Consider the following 16,175-nt stretch of genomic DNA (forward strand, 5'->3'; position numbering starts at 1 on the left):
GTTGCTTGGTATTTCTGGGATATTATACGGAGCGGAGGTGATGGGCATCCCCAGCCCAGTGCCTGGAGCCTGGCAGGTGCCTGGTAGTGAGCTGCTGCCAGTGTTGTTAGCTATCAGTATCGTCATTTATTTCTGTTCAGCTTCTGAGTGGTAAGTTCCGTGCCTATGGGTGAACTGGAACTTAGTTTGGGTTTTAAAAAATCTACCCCAGGTAATGACAAGAACTCATTATTTAAGTGAGACCAGCCCTTGTGTTAGTCTCTGTGCCGAGTGCTCTGTTTTATCTTATTTAATCCTCACCCCAGTGCTGTGAGTTATTATTTATACCTACTTCACAGAAGGGTGCACTGAACCATAACGCCGTAACTAGGTTACCTGGCCAAGGTCGCGCAGCTCTTAAGCGTGAAGCTGATGTGTGGATTGATGCCAGGACCCTTACTCTGAATCTCTGTGGTCAGGTCCCCAGGTAAGCCAAGTATGGGACTTGGAAGGTACCTTGGAGCTTGCCATGATTCTCAAACCAGTCAAGGAAGCAACCAAAAGCCAGAAGATTGAATGTTTCAAATCCTGATGTGGCCCCTGCATAAGCATCCTGACCTTGAAACACGGAGCTCACATCTCTGAGCCCTGGTTTCTCCATTTATGGCAAGTGAAGAGATTGCCCTAGATGATATCCGGGGATCTTTCCCACCCCGGGGACCGCTGATCAGGGAGGTGGCTCATTGGTTCAGCAGGCCACAGGCCTCCCGGAGTCAGCCGCACTGTCTTTGGGGTCCCAGAGACCTTGGTGGAAATCCCAGCTCCCTTATAAGCTGTATGACCTCTGAGCCTCAGTTTTCTTATCTGTGAAATAAGCATGATCATCCCAATTTCGGGGGGGGGGGGGGGCGCGTCCAGGGACTGAAATGAAATAACAGACGTGTACTAGTCAGGATCCCATCATCTTATCAGATAATTCAAGGTATTTTAATGAAGGGGCTGCTCATGGGGTGGACGGACAGCCCTGAGGGTGTCAGCCAGGAGGCTGAGGCACCAGCAACTAACCGGAAGCCATGAGCTGTTAGCAGCTCTGGGCCAAGAGGTATGTACATTAGTCTAATAAGGTCACTATGACTAAATACCATAGACCGGGTGGCTTAGACTGCAGAAATTTATTTTCTTACAATCCTGGAGACCAGAAGTCCAAGATCAAGGGTTGGTTCCTTCTGAGGCCTCTGACCTTCATGGGTGAGAGGGCTCTTCTCCCGCTGTTTCCACATGGTCGTCCCTCTGTGCCTGTCTGTCCAGGTGTCCTCAAGACAGGGATACCAATCCTCCTGGGTTAGGGCCCACCTAAGCACCTTTTTTTTTTTTTCTTTTTAGCGCCGTACCCACGGCATATGGAAATTCCCAGGCTAGGGGTCGCATCAGAGCTGCAGTTGCCAGCCTCCACCACAGCCACAGCAACATGGGATTTAAGATGTATCTGCAACCTACACCACAGCTCATGGCAACACCAGATCCTTAACCCACTGAGCAAAGCCAGAGATCGAACCCACATCCTCATGGATACCAGTTGGGTTCTTAACCTGCTGAGCCACAACGGGAACTCCTAATGACCTCATTTTAACACCTGTTTAAAGACCCTGTCTCCAAATATAGTCACATCCTGAGGTCCTAGGTGGGGTTAGGACTCCAACATATGAACTGGGGAGGATTGGGGGGAACACAGGTCAGCCCGTAACAAGATAGAGAAGAGATAATGCCTTCAGACATCGGTGAGAACTAGAGCCACAGAAGGTGGCTGCGCAGAGGAGGCTGCAGGTGACGGGAGGCGGGTGATGCTTCCAAGTGGAATCAGCCACCAGGGACCCCAGGCAATTCTGTCTGTGTTGGCCACGAGCTCTGCATACCTGACTGCTGTCCTTTCAGCACCTGCTTTTTTCTTTCTGTGAACAAGTGCATGATAAAAAGATATGCCGTGTGCCCCCCGGTATGGGTGCACTTGAAGTGTACAATTACCATAGGGGCCTCTTCTCCCCGCAGTCCGTTAGCTCCAGGTCCAGTCTAGGGCCATCCGAGTGGTCTCACCCTTCTTGGCGGCAAATGAGACATCATCTTCTGTCGTGAAGCATCTAGCTAGACTGGTAGGGAGATGCAGCCTCATTGCTTGTGTTTTTTATGGTTATTACTTAATGGATTTTATTACATTTATAGGCGTACAACAATCATCACAACCACATTCTACAGCATGTCCATCCCAAACTCTCAGTGCGTCCCCCCACCCCCCAACCTGTCTCCTTTGGAAACCATAAGGTTTTCAACGTCTGTGCGTCAGTGTCTGTTCTGCGAAGAAGCTCATTGTGCCCTTTTTTTAGATTCTACATGTAAGTGATAGCATTTAATGTTGGTGTCTCACTGTCTGACTGACTTCACTTAGCATGATAATTTCTAGGTCCATCCATGTTGCTGCAAATGCCGTAATTTCATTCCTTTTAATGGTCGAGTCATATTCCACTGTGTCTATGTCCCACATCTTCTTGATCCACTCCTCTGTCGATGGACATTTAGGTTGTTTCCATGTCTTGGCTATTGCAAATGGTGCTGCAGTGAACATTGGAGAACCTGAGTCTTTTCGAGTTAAAAATTAAGATCTCCATGCCAACAAGCCAGGCAGCACATCTGACTTCTGTTCGGGGAGCCGTTCTTTTTCAGTACCTGATAGAAAGCCTGTGGGTCCCTGGACCCCCAGGCAGGATCTGCAGCCCTGTCCTCGGCTGTTGCATCTGCCCCAGATGTTTCTCAGCATTGTAAGGTGCTCCATTTTGTTCTGTGGTCGCTTGAAGAACAAAATCTTGGACACTCTCTAGTTTTCCCCTATCCAGCTCCAGAAAATACTTTTTTCTTACTGAAAGAGACAGGCTAGAGAGTCTTTAAAAACTACCTTAACTACAGTCCATGTGCATCCAGCAGAAATGCATGCATGTGACACCAAAAGACATGGGAAGAATGTTCATAACAGCTTTCAAAACTGGAAACAGCCCATAGGCCCATTAGCAATGTAATGGATAACTGGGAGATAGCGTCTAATATAGGTAACAATGCAGCATGAAATAAACAGACTGCAACGACATGCAATATACAAATGGATTTCACAGACATAATATTGAGCCAAAAGGCCTTTCACCAAAAGGGTTCACACTGTATGGTTGAACATATAATTCAGAAACTGATAAAACTACAGAGAAAGAATTTGGGACAATGGCAGGACCGTGACAGCAGGACCATGGGAGTACATGTGACCGTAGTGGGGATTCTGGGCTGTTAGTGATGTTCTGTTTCTTGGTCCAGGTTCTCGTTACAAAGGTGATTTTGTGAAAATTCATCAAGCTCTGCTGTACTTAGGATCTGGGTACTTTTTAGAATATACGTGATACCTCAATAAAACATTTACTTCTAAAAGTCTTGTGGCTCAGTGGGTTAAGAATCTGACTAGGAGTTCCCGTCATGGCCCAGTAGTAACAAACCCTACTAGTATCTGTGAGGACATGGGTTCGATCCCTGGCCTCGCTCCAGTGGGTTAAGGATCCAGAATCACCATGAGCTGTGGTGTAGGTCATAGATGTGGCTCAGATCCTGCGTTGCTGCAGCTGTGGTGTAGGCAGGCATCTACAGCTCTGGTTTGACTCCTAGCCTGGGAACTTCTGTATGCACAGGTGCAGCCCTAAAAGACAAAAAAAAAAAAAAAGAAAGAAAGAAAAGAAAAAGAATCCCATGAGAATGCAGGTTCGATCCCTGGCCTCGCTTCGTGGGTTAAGGATTCGACATTGCTTCAAGCTGTGGCGTAGGCCAGCAGGTACAGCTCTTATTCAATGCCATATGCCTTAGCCCTAAAAAGAAAGGGGAAAAAAAAAAGAAGAGTCTTGGTGAAAAAGCATTGGCTAACTATCAAAACCCTTTCTGTTCTTAACCCTATCACACACTTAGCCGAATACATTCCGCCCAGTGAGAGGAAGATGTGTGGTGAAATTCTGTTCTCTTAAAGAACCGCTCCCCATGACGTGAGATCTGAACCCACCTCCTTTTGAGCCAACCTCGCTTGCCCAGGACACATTTCTCTCTATTTCAGTGTCCATAGCACCTCCAGACTCTTAAGACCAGAGCCCACTGCGTTTTCCATCTGTGGCTACCTGGTGCCTGGTACATAGACACCCCTTGATAGATACTTACTGAATGCATGACTGAGCGACTGACCATGGCCTTTTATAAGGTCCGAGCTGCCCTTAATGCTCCACTCTCCACACTTTGGGAAATCCCATTGAAGTCAAGGTAGGCTTCAAGTGGAAGGATTCTGCTTTCTCTCTCTGATAAAGAGCTTTGGAGAAGGAAAACATCTATACAGCAGAAAGGAGAACCTTTTCATTTATATGATCAAAAGTGAGTCCTAGGTAAAATCAGCAGGGGATTTTAAATTAAGCGAATTTTAATAAACTCACTTTCTGTTGGGTCATCCTGCCTGAGAAGAGAACTCTCGTGCTTCCAAGCAGAGGAGAGGAAAGTCGAAATGATGTGACCCATGGTCATAAACCCTTCTGGCCTGAGAGCCAGCATCTTCCCAGAGCCTCCTACATAGCCGGCTGCTCAGTGCCTCTTTAAAGTTTTGTTTCTCTGCTTCCAACCAGCAAAGCCACAGGCCATGTTACAAGGAACAAGTCTGCATTTCCATCTGTCAGCCTTTGCAGTGCAGGTGGAGAGCTGAGAAGATGTAGACGGAAGCCAGAAAGGACTGCAGTGAAGGGAAGAGCAATATTCTCCCAGCTTCCTAGGGGAGATCAGGGAAGAGTCCTAGTAAATAAATCTAGAAGGTGTTGGATGTGGTAACCACCTTTGAGATTCGCCATGCCCATCGGCCAGTCCAACACTGTTCAACTTTATTTAACCCACTGTCTCCTAAACTTATTTAGCTTTGCTGACCCAGCTTCTCACAACACCTGTTAGCATCCTGCAGGATGCTGGGGAACCAACACTGGGGGAAATGCTGAGTTTAGGAATAGATTTAATCTGAAACCTGCTCTGAACGGATCTGAAGGCGTCAGGTTGCCACTTTGGACCTCAGTTTCTTCTAAATTTAAAAGGTACGTGGTCAGAATTGACCAAGCCCTTTCCAGCTGTACTCTTGAGCTTGGCCAAGGAATGAGAGCCGACGCCATGGATAGAAAGAAAATAGCCACAGACTCTCCTGTGAAACAGCAGCTTTTTAGGGTATTGCCTTTGCCAAAAGGGTTTTAAGGGGCTCTCCTAGCCAGCAAGAGGTGGCACAACACAGGCTGAGAGGTTAGTTGTAGGCTCGGATGCAGAAAGAAGAGGAATTCTACACCGTTCAGAAGGCAGGGTTGACGTATCTTAGCTCTGAAACGGTGTGCTGATTTAGATTTGTTTGATTCCAGGGAGTTCCCCTTGTGGCTCAGCAGGTTATGAACCCAACTAGTATCCATGAGGACACAGGTTCAATCCCTGGCCCCACTCAGTGGGTTAAAGATCCGACATTGCTGTGAGCTGTGGGCATAGGTCACAGACATGGCTTGGATCCTGCATTGCAGTGGCTATGGCGCAAGCTGGTACCTACATCTTGGATTCGACCCCTAGCCTGGGAACTTCCATATGACACAGGTGTGGCCCTAAAAATAAATAAAAAGAACAACAAAAAAAAAACCTTGGTTGGCTCCAGCCAGCTACCCGTGCTCCCTTCTACCCGTGCTCCCCACCTGTGCAAGCAGCAGCTTCAGCCACACAGGGCCTCTCTGCTTTTCCTGGCCTTGTAGGCTTGGTTTCCCCCAGGTTCTGACACATGCCATCTGGTTATGGCCTGTCATCTTTGCTGAGTCTTCCAAACGTTCACTGATTTTTCCTCCAGGAGCTCTTTGACTTGTTTTGGCTTTAAGCCATTGATTCATCCAAGTCTCACCATATTTACTTGTGGGCGTTTAACACACGCACACACCAGGAGTCAGCGTGAATGGTGCGGCTAAAAGACCTCAGGTCAAAGTGGGGTCCCAATTTTGCCATTTACCAACTGTGTGCAAGCCTCAGTTTCTCCATCTGGAAAATGGGGATAATTCCACTGACCTGGCAGGCTTGTCATAAGAATCAGAGGTCCTCTAGGTAATGCACCTTGCCTTTAGGATACAGCAGTTGCTTAACAAATAGCAAGGGACAACCACCAGTGTTGTCACCATGTTTCGTGTCTCCTCCCTTTTGCATCTGCATTGGTAAGAATTGATATCGGGCTTGGTTTTAAAAAGGCAGTATTTTCTCTTTCCTCCCTGCACCTGCATCCAGCTTCCCCTCCCTGCCATGTTGGCTACCAAGCAATTACTACATATGCAGTTTGGGAAAAAGAAGCATTGCCCTCTGATCCACAGATGAAACGCCCTACCCATGGACCAGATGTTCACTGGAGAAGCCTTTGATTTTTAATTTATTTATTCATTTATTTATTTAGTGCTGCTCTCTAAGCTGCCAGCACAGCGGCTGAAGGTAAGGCTGTGTGGGCCCAAGCATCCCAGCCAGCTCCATTGGGAGGGCCTTTCAAATGCAAGGCTTGCTGCCTCTGTGCCAAGTGCTGGCCTCTGGGGCAGAGGGCTTGCTCCACACGCCCAGACTCCAACAGCAAGTATGGAAATGACACATCCCATAGCAGCCAGTGCCAGGCAGAGGCCAGAGTCAAGCTCTTTGGCACCCCTCTCTCCCTGACAGCAGGAAAGCAATGTCAACGTCTGTCTTGGGGCCCATATTCCAAAGCCCAAACTTTGTCGTTTCAGCTTGAAAGGGTCCAGGGTTTCGGGAGGAGCCATTTTCATCAGTTTGACCAGTGTTTACTTTACAAAGCTTGTTGCCACATGGCTGTGTACACATAATTTGGATTCATTCTGGTGAGAGTCAAGCAGATTCTGTGAGTCATATCTAGGCACTGCAATGAAGTCATGTATCGTTTCTCTGTTATTTATAAGCATCTCTGCATCACTTCTATTCCAAAGGCCTCACAGTCATTCATCGGGGTATCTTCTTAGCACCATGGGAGTGGGGTCAGTATGTGTTGGGTTGTTTTTTGTTTGTTTGTTTTGCCACACCCACGGCGTGGGGACGTTCCCGGGCCAAGGGACGGAGCCCACCGCTGCTGTGACAATGCTGGATCCTTAACCCACTGTGCCGCAAATACACCAATAAGTGGTTTTAGTTGCATTTTCCTTAGGATTGTTTTCCACCTCTTGTACAATCTGGGTACAAACTTCCAACCCTTGGAGAAAGCAGGCAGATTCTCTTACAAGTACATATTCATGTGATTATATGTAACACCTTAAACAGACTCTTGAGCTGCTTAAGAACCTAGTTTATGGAGTTCCTGTTGTGGCTCACTGGGTTAAGAACCCAACGTAGTCTCCGTGAGGATGCAGGTTCTTTCCGGGACCTCGCTTAGTGGGTCAAGGATCTGGCATTGCCTTGAGCTGCGGTGTAGGCACAAAGCGATTTTTAAGACTTTTAGAAAGACCAGTGAATTCAGACTCGTGGATGAAGTATTGAGCTGTGGACATTTTTTCTCAGTTACTGTATCTCAGGTCAGCAATGTGAAGTACTATTCCTACTGTTCTAGATGCTTTTTTTTTTTTTTTTTTTTTCAGTGTCATGGGCTCTTAAGGTAGGAAATAATAAATCATATGCCAGATACTTTTTTTTTTTTGTCTCTTTTGTCTTTTTGAGGGCCTTATCTGCAACATATGGAGGTTCCCAGGCCAGGGGTCCAATCGGAGCTGTTGCTGCCAGAGCCACAGCAACGCGAGATCTGAGCCGCGTCTGCAACCTACACCACAGCTCATGGCAATGCCAGATCCTTAACCCAGTGAGCGAGGCCAGGGATCAAACCCGCAACCTCATGGTTCTTAGGCGGATTCCTTTCCGCTGAGCCACGACGGGAACTCCCCAGATACTTTTTTTTTTTTTTTTTTTTTGTCTTTTGTCTTTTTGTCGTTGTTGTTGTTGTTGTTGCTATTTCTTGGGCCGCTCCCGCGGCATATGGAGGTTCCCAGGCTAGGGGTTGAATCGGAGCTGTAGCCACCGGCCTACGCCAGAGCCACAGCAACTCGGGATCCGAGCCACGTCTGCAACCTACACCATAGCTCACGGCAACGCCGGATCGTTAACCCACTGAGCAAGGGCAGGGACCGAACCCGCAACCTCATGGTTCCTAGTCGGATTCGTTAACCACTGCGCCACGACGGGAACTCCCCCAGATACTTTTAAAGATGTAATTTTTAAGTTTTTATAATCGTCTTGGAGTTAATGTGGGATTGTCCCCATATTACAAATAAGGAACTGGGGCTCAGCATCCCAGTGGCTTTTTTCCAAGAGATGTTGTAAGAAGTGAGAATATCAGGACTCAAACCCACAGCTGGTTTCCAAGTCCATCCCGGTTTCCACATTCCGTATGGCTCCCTTCTGTGATGGCTACAAAAATGCCTGTGTTCCCGGAATTCATATGGCAGAAGGATATGGAGATGATTATTGTACAAATAGCCTGTGGTTAATTAAATATTTATGACCAATGACAAACAGTTTCGCCCATGCCGGGCAACTTTATGTGGCCTCTTTTCAGTTTTCTTCTTTGGGAGAAGAGGGGAAACGGGTCATGTCCTTTTCAGGTCTGCTGTTCAAATGCAGTGGAAAGGGCAGTTCCCGTCGTGGCTCAGTGGTTAATGAATCTGACTAGGAACCATGAGGACAAGGGTTCGATCCCTGGCCTCGCTCAGTGGGTTGAGGATCCGGCATTGCCTGTGAGCTGTGGTATAGGTCGCAGATGCAGCTCAGATCCCGTGTTGCTGTGGCTGTGGTGTAGGCTGGTGGCTACAGGTCCGATTAGACCCCCAGCCTGAGAACCTCCATATGCCGTGGGTGCGGCCCTAAAAAGACCAAAAAAAAAAAAAAACAAACAAACAAACAAACAAATGCAGTGGAAAATATCCCTGGCCTGATGGCCATTCACAGCCCCGAGGGGAGAAGTCTGGCTTGACCTTCGAGTAGGCAGCCCTCTGCATCTTTTTGGTTTCAGTTTAGACATCCATTGTTTCAGGAAGCATCGCCCTAAGGCTTCCCCTAGCCCCGGATCGCACTCCACTCCCCTGTCCCCGGCTCCCGAGGTTCCTACCTCGAATCGCATCTGTCACTGTGGTCTTCTCTTGGTTACCCATCTCCCTTCCCTGTTCGGCCTGGCTCCCCAAGAATGGGGACTGAGTTTTATAAACCACTGAGTCCCTAGTTAACCCAGCGAGTAGAACCACAGGAGGTACTCAAAACATACCTTTATTTTAAATTGTGTGTGTCTTGTATCTTGACTTGTGTATCCACTGCAGCGTGCACACCACTGAACTATTATTTCTACCCATCACCATGCAGGTGACCCATTTTGCCCTCCCCCTCACCCCCCTACCCCTCTCATAACCACTACTCAGTTCTCTGTAGCTGTGTGTTTGTATGATGTTGTATACGTGAAACATATGTTACAGACCAGTGTTGCCTCGATAATGTTTGTAAGCAAAGAAAATGAATCATACAAGAAATAGCTTCTGGAGTTCTGGTTGTGGCTCAGCAGGTTAAGAACCCAACATGGTATCCGTGAGGATGTGGGTTCGATCCCTGGCATCGCTCAGTGGGTTAAGGCTTGGACATTACCGTGAGCTGCGGCATAGGTTGCAGATGAGGTTTGGATCCAGCATTGCTATGGCTCTGGTGTAAGCCAGCAGCTACAGCTCTGTTTCAACTCCTAGCCTGGGAATGACCATGAAAAGATTTAAAAAGAAGAAGAAGAAGAAGAAAGAAATAGCTTCTGGATGCAAAACCCGTGATGAAGGCCAGACAGAGCCCCCACCCCAGCGGTTTGCTTGACACGTCGGGGGCGGCTCACCTATGGCTGTGAGCAGTGCTTCCTGGAAACCCTGGCTCCTGCGGGCTCAGGCTGGCCTCTCTTGGCCAAGTGCGTGTTTGGCATTTTTGTCTGACTCAAGGCAGACTTTCAAAATGTCACAATGTTGAAGGACATTGTCCCACCGGCTGCTGGCATGGGAGACAACCCGCCTTCATTAGTTCTGCTGTTCTTAAGGCGAAGACCCCTTTCCAGGCAGGGCAGTGGGAAGCACTTGCCTGCATGGTGACACTGGACAAGACACATCACTTCGCAGGCCCTCACGTCTTCACCTGTCCAAAGACTGCAGTAACGATCGGCCTGCCTTCTTTCTAAGGGTGTCGTGACGTCAGAAGAGACGGCGAAGCTCTGAAGGGCGGAAGCTGAGAATGAAGTTCATCGTCCTGGTGACATGTTTGCTCATCTGTTTTGTTTGATTGGGGTCTTGAGTCTTGGTTGAGTCAGGGGTTGGTGCAGTTAGTAAACATTATAGGATTCTGAAGAGGAAATCAAGCTGGGCATCCGCTTGTCAGTTTGCAAAGAGGTGCTGGAGGAGTTGCCTGGTGGTTCAGTGGTTAAGGGCTAAGGATCTGGCGTTGTCATTGCTGTGGTTGGGTCACTGCAATGGCACAGGTTCAATCCCTGGCCCGAGAATTTCCTCATGCCTCGGGCATAGCAAAAAAAAAAAAAAAAGGTGTTTGAATGGCTGATGGTCATTATGCCAATTTTGCTTGAAGGACTGATCTGGTGAAAGAGAACAAATAAATTGTGGCACGACTTAGAGGGGCCTGGCTGAGGAATGATGGTTTGTTCTTTAGACTCCTGAGATGCTGGAAGCCTTTGATTTTATGAAGTGATGTGATAAAGCAGTGTTTTAGGCTGGCTTTTCTGAGAGACTCGGTCGTGGTCACTCCTGCACTGGCTCCCACTTGTCCTCAGCAGGACTCCCCCATCAGTGTGGTGCACCTAGGTGACAACATGGGCCAAAACAGATCCACTCAGCCCTGGGGCACCTTCCTGAGACCTGGGGTGCGGGGGGACACCCAGGTCAGCCCTTCCTGCCATAAGCAGCTTCCACCACATCCCTCAGTGGGTTAGAAGAATTTTCTGTGTAGGCAATGACACGAAATGCTGGCAAGCCACCTCTTCTGCGTAGACTCGAGGTCCTTCCACCTCCCTCCCCTGCTTAATTGTACGAGCTCACACCCTGGCACGTGCTCCGAAGCCCTCCAGCTGTCCCACACTCGAGTTCCTGCACAGCCCAGTCTTGTCACCTGCCTTTCTCTGGGTCATTTCCTCTGACACCCCCACCTCGTCTGCCTGACCCCCTCCTGGCCCAGGCCTCCCTCCTCTGCGTCTCCTCAGTCGGTGCGTATTCCCAGTTTTGCAGGGATTACAGTGGTGGGTGTGTCTTTGACAGAAGCACTTGGCAGAGACGGTTTCACACTCAGTCAATATGTGCTGAATTAATTAATATTTTCCTTTTTTTGTTTGTTTTTTGTTTTTTGTCTTTTTAGGGCCACACCCAAAGCACATGGAGGTTCCCAGGCTAGGGGTCGAATTGGAGCATAGCTGCCGGCCTACGCCAGAGCCACAGTAACTCGGGATCTGAGCCACATCTGCGACCTACACCACAGCTCACAGCAACGCCAGGTCCTTAATCCACTGAGCGAGGCCAGGGATCAAACCCGAAACCTCATGGTTCTTAGTCGGCAGGAATTCCTGAATTAATATTTTCAATAAAACCCATGAGATTGGGAAAAATAGAGAAGGAAAAAAGTACAAGTCTGTTTCAGTTAGTGTGCACGTAATAGATGCTCAATAAATGTTGAATGAGCGAGGAAAAAAAGAGATGGGACAGGCAGGTTTTTTTAGTCACACCCACGGCATGCAGAAGTTTCCAGGCCAGGGAGTTCCCATTGTGGTGCAGCAGAAACAAATCTGACTAGTATCCGTGAGGATTTGGGTTCATTCCCTGGCCTCGCTCAGTGGGTTGGGGATCTGGCGTTGCTATGAGCTGTGGTGTAGGTTGCAGACACGGCTCAGATCCCAAGTGGCTGTGGCTGTGGTGTAGGCTGGCAGCTGTAGCTCCAATGTGACCCCTAGCCTGGGAACTTCCATATGTCGCAGGTGCGGCCCTAAAAAGCAAAAAAAAAAAGGGAAGTTCCGGTGCCATAGCAGTGACACTACCAGATCCTTAACCCACTAGGCCTCCAGGGAACTCTGAAACGCAATTCAAACATGAATTCCATGAGGCTCCATCATGGCCTGACTGTTATATAAGAGAGGAGGAAGATAGAGCAATTTGAGATGTTTCAGGACAAATAGTTCCATCAATGTAGCAGTCTTTGTGCAGCTGGAGGTTGTACCCCAGCTAAGCTCTCAGAAGTGTGCCCACTGAATTGGGTCTAGGATGTTTATTGCAAATTGTTTTTAAAAGCAGAAATGTGGGAAATGGCTGAAATGTCCTTCAGCACGGGAATGCATAAATACACCGTGGTATCGTTATACAGCCAATAAAGAGATTCCAGTGAATAAACTAGATATTGACATCTTCTCTTGGTTAAATTTTTTTTTTTTTTTTTTTGGTCTTTTTAGGGCCACATGCAAGGCATATGGAAATTTCCAGGCTAGAGGTCGAATTGGAACTGTAGTAACCGGCCTGTACCACAGCCACAGCAATGCGGGATCTGAGGCACATCTGCAACCTATACCACAGCTCACGGCAATGCCAGATCTTTAACCCACTATATGAGGCCAGGTATTGATACTGCTTCCTCATGGATCCTAATTGGGTTCATTAGGATGAGCCATGATGGGAACTCTCACTTAGTTAAATCTCAAAGCCATAAAACTGGGTGAAAAGGTAAGATATAATAGAAAATACGCCCTATAAAACATACCAAAAACACCATGTAATGTTTATTAATCTATGCATAGGGAAGAAAAATGAAAAACAGGCCAGGAAATGAAACCCAATCAATCTGGGACACTGGTTCTCCTTGGGGAAGGGAGGGCTGGAATGAAATGGAGGAGCCTTTCATTTGACTGGGACACTTTATGAAAAGCAGCAAATGTGGCACTATATAAGCATTTATTAAGTCCAGGTGGCGGGTATTTGTTGTATTAGTTTCTGTACTTTTGTGTTGGTTTGAAATTGTTCACACTTTTAAAAATTACATTCAAAGCAAACGAAGGAGCCGGCTGGATAATTGGGAGAATGACCCCATGTTGTTGCCTTTGATCTTCCATCCTGGACAACTCCCTCTTTTTAATTAGCCTGGAAAGAGGGTGGAATCATACCTGCCACTTAGGATTCACCAAGTCTTAAAAGCATCACTTCTCAGCTCAGTCTCCAGAGGCTGATGGATCTGCTCTTGAGGCCTCGAGAGGCTTCAAAATGTGCATGAATATCTTTCATCATTGTTTACACTTCCAGACCCCACCTCTCATTTTTTCCCGAAGACTGGAGCATCTATCCTTAATTCTAAATCTCATTAGAAATAGTTTCTACAAGAAGATTTAAATGAAATTCTCTTTCACATGTGTGGCCGGAATCTGTTTTCCCAAATCTATCCTATAGCCTCTTGTTTTGTAACTCTGTAAGTTTTTCATTACTTTCTCCCCCCAAAAGAAGTGATCAAATAATACCCTTGGGGTGAATTTTCTATTTCTAAAATTCCTTCTGTGTTTGAGGAACACTTTCAGTGCTGTGCTGGACTTAAACCGCTCCAGTCTCCCCAGCTCAGGAGAGCCAGTTGTGCTCATCTCGTCCCCACTGCTTGTTTGATGGCATCACATCAGTAGTTTCAGATCGACCACAATGGAAGTGTTTACACCAAGGGAATTGCTCTGCTATCTAGGTTTTCGAGGTTCTTTTCCCCACTCGAGAGCTGGTGGTTAAAACATTTACCAGCCTACCACTAGGGGGCGCAGCCTACCACTAGGGGGCGCAGAAAACTCAGTTTTCTGAGTTTGCAGGGCAATTAGCATTTTCCTCATTTTATACAGGTAGAAACCAAAAAGTCAGAAAAGAAAAAAGTCTTGGTCTCAATCACAGAACCCCAGAGAGGCATCTGGGGGGGCCTCTGGTCTGTGCGGTGTAGCTGAAGAAGCACTGGCTTTGGAATCGGGCAGATTGGAGTTTGAATCAGGTGGATCTGCTCTCGTCCTGTGCACCCTTCTTGAGTCTGACCCAGCCCCCCACCTCAGTTTCCCTACCTACAAAATAAGGATGCCAGTATCGAGCTTCTCAGTACATGAAAACTCTAACAAAGCACAAAGGAGGTATGCCATAGAGGTAATTTGCCCTTCTGGGGTACAAATTCAGATCTCTGTGTATCACCCCATTCTTCCTATAACCTATATATAACTACATGTATATATTCACACATAGGTATTCTCACACACGCACACACATACATATAATGATTTCAATTCTATCTGACCAAGCACCTTTCACTAGATAGTTAATATCCTTTTTCTCCAAATATATGCCCCTGGAAAAAGTTAAAAAGTCTCAGTGTTGACATTTATGTGTGATTTGGGGAATCAGTTTCTTTCCAGCGATCTGAGATATGTATGTACTAGGTGTCAACTGAGATCATTTTTCAACAGCCTGGAATTTTCTCCACGGACTGTTCTGCTGAGCTAAGCTTCCTGAAGAGGATTGATTTGGGAGCCCATGGGTGCCACAATTTCATCCACCAAATTACCTGCAGTGGCCTGCAGGGACATTGTGCTGGCTGTTCGTGTTCTGTGCCCCGTCCTCACTCTGCAGGCTCTCACCGACCCAAGCGTAGACATTTGTTCCGAAGCCACGCAGCTGAGCCAAAATCTTTCTCTTTAGACGTTCATTAGTTAATTAATTTTGGTTGTTTTGACATTTTTAAAAATAGAGAAGTGTATACAATGGCAATTTCCCTTCCTACACAAACCCCCATTCACTCAGGTTCCTCCTTATAAAAGTGAACCCCAAAAAAGAAGGTGGAGAGGAGGAGGCGGAAGCAAGCAGCCTCTGAGTCTTAGTTTCTCAGGAACCCAAAGGCTCTTGGCGCCCATCTTGAACTCCCAGCATCAGCACAACTTTGACCATAGTTTATATCTGCATTGATTGTGTTGGGCCAAAGGAGGCTATTGAAATCAGGGATGTGCAACGAGCTCATGTAGTTTGTCAGTAAGTGCAAAGCAAATGGGCAAAGACACTCCCAGAATAAAGTCAGAAAGGATCTGTTTTTTTCCATGAAGATAAACGGCACATGTTGCTGGCATTAGCTAACCCGAGGTAGGTCACGGTATATCTGAGAAAAAAAAACAAAAGAGAGAACCTGTACTTGTAGGGGAAGTACTGTGGGTCAGGTGCAATACTAGGTTTTTTGGGTGGTGTTTTACGTGTGTGTGTGTGTGTGGTGGTGGTGGTGGTAAAATATAACATAAAAATGCCATTGTAACTTTCTTCAAGGCATCTTTAAGGAACAGTTGGAGGTCCCTGGTGGCCTAGCAGTGAAAGATCTGGCGTTTTCACTCCTGTGACTTGGGTTTGATCCCTGGCCCAGGAATTTCCACGTGCCACAGGCATGACCGGAAAAATAAATGTGTAGAGTTCAGTGGCGTTAAGTACATTCACATTGCTATGCAACCATTGTCCCCATCCATCTCTGGAGGATGCTGGACTCCTTGGCCCGTCTCCCTTGGCCCTTGAAGCGGCCAGTGAGGTCTGTATTAATGTTCTTCTTACAATAAGGGTATTGCGGGGAGATGGTTTAATATCTCATACCGAGTACCTGCCTGAGCCTGGGGTTGAACTCTGGTGTGTTCTCCGAAACACACGGATTGGCCTGCCCAGCTCGCCCTCTCTCACTGTCGTTTTTGTTTTTTTTTTTCCCCCCCCTTCTCTTCCACTCTATGCTGTTGTCCAGGGGTGATCCTACTGCTTCTGGACAAGCTGCGGAAGATGAAGTGGGAGCAGATGTGGAGGCTGACGGCAGAGCGGGAGCTGATGGGCATGCTGTCCACATCCTTAGCTGACCAGGTAAGTGGCCCACTGAGAAGGCACGGTGATTCCCAAGCAGCCTGGTGCTCTGTCTGCGACCTGCAGGTGGCTGGGTCAGCATTGTTTTTCCAGCTGTCGTGGGACTGTTCACCTGGATAGATCTGCCTGGTCCTTGCCGGCCTGACAGCAGCACCCTCCCCTTCGTTCATCCCCTTATTCATCCGTGTGCTTGTTCAGAAGACTTTCCCCACC

At 47.4% G+C, this 16,175-nt stretch overlaps 1 protein-coding gene across 4 annotated transcripts in view; it reads left to right on the forward strand.

The window, feature by feature from the left end:
- Positions 1 to 16,175, forward strand: part of LARGE1 (LARGE xylosyl- and glucuronyltransferase 1) — a 593,475-nt gene that overhangs the window by 486,319 nt on the left and 90,981 nt on the right. For all 4 annotated transcript variants that reach the window (XM_084955467.1, XM_021081477.2, XM_021081478.2 and 1 more), the window contains one exon: positions 15,850 to 15,962. In XM_084955467.1, the coding sequence (XP_084811593.1) occupies positions 15,850 to 15,962 (113 nt within the window). The remainder of the gene's footprint in view (positions 1 to 15,849; positions 15,963 to 16,175) is intronic.

Source organism: Sus scrofa, chromosome 5 (genome assembly GCF_054392235.1).
Source record: "Sus scrofa isolate SSC_HxYL_T2T_F1_AM1 chromosome 5, Sscrofa_HxYL_maternal_Yorkshire_Landrace_v2.0, whole genome shotgun sequence".
Lineage (NCBI taxonomy): Eukaryota > Metazoa > Chordata > Mammalia > Artiodactyla > Suidae > Sus > Sus scrofa.